This window comes from Triticum urartu, chromosome 7 (genome assembly GCF_003073215.2).
Source record: "Triticum urartu cultivar G1812 chromosome 7, Tu2.1, whole genome shotgun sequence".
NCBI classification, from domain to species: Eukaryota; Viridiplantae; Streptophyta; class Magnoliopsida; order Poales; family Poaceae; genus Triticum; species Triticum urartu.
Window position 1 is genome coordinate 40,098,017 of NC_053028.1, and position 3,348 is coordinate 40,101,364.

General features: G+C 42.4%; 1 protein-coding gene across 1 annotated transcript; it reads right to left on the minus strand.

Moving 5' to 3' along the window:
* Positions 1–2,099: 2,099 nt before the first annotated feature.
* On the minus strand, positions 2,100–3,106 carry LOC125525198. The gene is made up of 2 exons (XM_048690210.1): positions 2,329–3,106; positions 2,100–2,230 (listed from the first exon to the last, which is right to left on the minus strand). The coding sequence occupies exon 1, from the start codon at positions 3,057–3,059 to the stop codon at positions 2,370–2,372; it is 690 nt and encodes a 229-aa protein (XP_048546167.1). The 5' UTR covers positions 3,060–3,106; the 3' UTR covers positions 2,100–2,230; positions 2,329–2,369.
* Between the last annotated feature and the right edge of the window lie 242 nt (positions 3,107–3,348).

Consider the following 3,348-nt stretch of genomic DNA (forward strand, 5'->3'; position numbering starts at 1 on the left):
CACTAGAAAAGTGCGACGATTTTTTTCTTAAAGCATGATATGCATTTCTTATACCTCGACATGCGAGGGTGTTTGCAGGACACATCAATTTTCTTCCCCGTTGCAACGCACGGTCATATGTGCTAGTATACAATAAGATCCGCTCAAATTACAGTCAAAATTTTGCACAACAGAAAAACAACAATGTAGAAAGCAGATAGAAATAAGGAAATAAAAATAAGTATATGCATAAACGAATAAAATCGGCCTCGTAAGGATAAATACTGATCCTACAAAAAGGGTCTCGTAAGTATATGCATAAACGAATAAACTCGGCCTCGTAAGTATATGCATAAACGAATAAAAATAAGTTTATGCAAAATGATTGAAGTGATCTCAAGATGGTATTTGTGTTCTCTCTAGTACAAAAGGGTAATTGCAATTAATGTTAATGCAAACAAGGAAGAAAGTGATCTTGCAAGGGCATGCATACTGCTACGGGAAGGTAGATTCCGAAAGCATATGTATATGGCAACCTTGATAAGTGCATTGCTGAGTAACTTACTAACATGTTAGATATATGCTAATTACATAAATCAAGAGTTATGAACTAATCCCTCCGTCCCATAGTATAAGATGTTTTTGCAAGCTAACATTATGGGACGAAGGTAGTAGATAATAGCGGAAAACAAGGCAGAAAAAACATCAGGTAAATGACCGTAAACACTAGAAGCCCAGCTAATTGATATTATCACAAGGAAACTTAACAAAACCATACAACCATATTGATTTCAGGAAGATATATACTATCCACATGAATCGGCACAAGCGTTACAAATTACATCAAACAAAGAGGCTCTACTAAGGAATGACCAAAAATGGATAGGCAAAGAACAGACGAACACACTAAGCTTTCTTTTAATAATTTTTCTGTGTGCATGCGTGCACTGGCAAGGGAAAATGTGTGCACAAGACAGGACATTAAAAATGTGATGCTACTGCACATGGTAATAACATTATAACTGCATATGCATTGAATGTAATGGAGCTCCAACCACTGATCAACCTAGTTGAAAACTTGAAATTTAGAATTTCAAATCAGCATACATGAAAAGTATATCACACAGGAACAATTACAAGCCACATGCCCTACTCAATGATCTAGATCAAAAATTTCCTAGCAGTAGATGTTCATATCCGTACATGCCAAACCAGGGAAGCCCAAAGCCTCTTCGTACGAAAAAAAAAACCATAGTAGAATTCTTTCAAGGATAGGTGTACTGACTGTTATTTCTAGTTTAATTAGTTAACAGTCAGAAGCCACTCAACTTGCAAACACATACTTCGGCACAAGGCAAGCAAACCCAAACCTCTGCGATTTGTGTCAACTCTCACAAAAAAAAGAATCCATACCTCAAGATACCAGCAGGTTCGTGAGCATCTGAATTGTTGCAGCTAGTAAAGCAATAGCTCTCTCGACCATGGTCGATGCAGCAAGGCAATTCAGGATCGACTCGACAGCAAGGAAAATAAGGAAACCAGAAATGTCTAAAATTTAGTTTTTTAAGGAACAATCTTTGTACACAAATAGCTTGCAAGAAAACATGTTCCAATCTTCTAGTGATCTTCTAAATTTACTTTTTCAGGGAGTTCTCCCAACCAGCAGGGAGTGTATGGGAAAGACTCTTGTACATATTGATGGTAGAAATCAGATTCCGGGTCAGTATAGAATTTCGAGAAAACCTTGCCCAAATCTTGAAGCTTCGAGCTACTCCAGTTATAGGAAAGCACTCTGTCGAATTTATCACTCAAGAAGACAACCTCTTTGTAAGGATGAAATCCAAGGAAAACGATACAACAATCATTGCTCCTACCACCAGGTTCGAGAACATTATCATTGTCAGAATCCCACACAAATTTCTGTTCCGCTGTTGCTTCGTTGTTGTACACGATGGGAGAATCGTCATCAGCATCTTTATTTGCCCAATAGCGAAATTCTTGTAAGATCCAAGGTCCATCACGTTGTTTGTCGTAGTTCATATTTGGAAGGATGGAGAAGATATCTCTGTCATGCTTCAACACCCACTCTGGCTGACCATGATCACATGGGTCGTTTAGGAACCAAACCTGAAGTTGGAACCCCTGAAATAACGATGCACAGTATATCCCATTGACTGATTTTCCTAGATAAAATTCTGCATCTTCTGCAGGTAATTCAATTGCTCGGTACATACTGTTTGACAGTGATATTCTGCAATAATAAAAGTAGTATAATTAAACAATCTTATACCATGGTGCTCAAAGGCAGAACCAGAATTAATGAGTGACCATGTCTATATAAGGTGTTACCTCATAACAAAACAATCAGAGCAACATATATAGAGTGCTCCTCACCAGTAGGCAGACTGATGTTTGAAAAAAATTCGCATTGACCCAACCATGCCAGGAAACGTCCCTGCAGCCGCCCCTTCCCGACCAAATGTCCTCTCCTCCCAAGATTCAGACTTTGATGAAAACATACGTAGGATCAATGTGGATGGCGGCCATTCAGCTTCCTCCTCACATTCGTCGTTGTTCTTGGAAGGGACATCGGGCACTATGAGCACTTCAAAATAGTTGGGCGACAGAGTGGGGTCAAACACAAGGTGCTCGCGCGGAAAGGAGATCATGCCTGGATGTGGGGGTTGGGGCAGGTCTGGGGCAGGTGGCAGGGGCGCCCACTGCTGTGTGGCAGGGTTGACCACGCAGTGGTGGAGCAAGAGGAGGCCATTGCAGTGATTTCGGACGTGGATGGGGGGCATGAGGTCGGGCTCGCCAGGCACCGTGTAGTCCAGCCGGCCAGAGATTGCGGTGCCTGTCGTGGGGCGGGAGAGGAACTGCGTGAACCATAGGTCCAGGTAGTTGAGGAAGATGCCACCAAGCGAGCGCGGGAGGAGGTCCGCCCGCAGCAGTCTGCGGTCGTCGATGACGCGGCGCCATGCCTTGCAGACGCAGCGGGAAGCGGCGAGGCCGCGTGGTGCGAGGAGGCGGAGGACACCCGCGAGCACGTCGTCCGGCACCATCGTGGCCAGATCTGCCATCGGTGTGGGGAGCTAGATCTGGATCTGGGGGATGGGGGAAAAGACTATTCTACCGGTTGACCATGTCAAGTCTAACCATGTCACTAGTCCACACGCAGTTGTTCATATATATGAGTATTCGTGTGTTGATATGCATTATTAATTGCATGTATATATTATATAGGAAATATATGAGATTTGTAGGGTATCCTTCCTAATATATCCATGTAATTAATTAATACATTAATACCGCACTTTTTTTTGCAGGGTAATGAAGAGCTTTATTCAAACGATAAGGCGCCAGCACTAT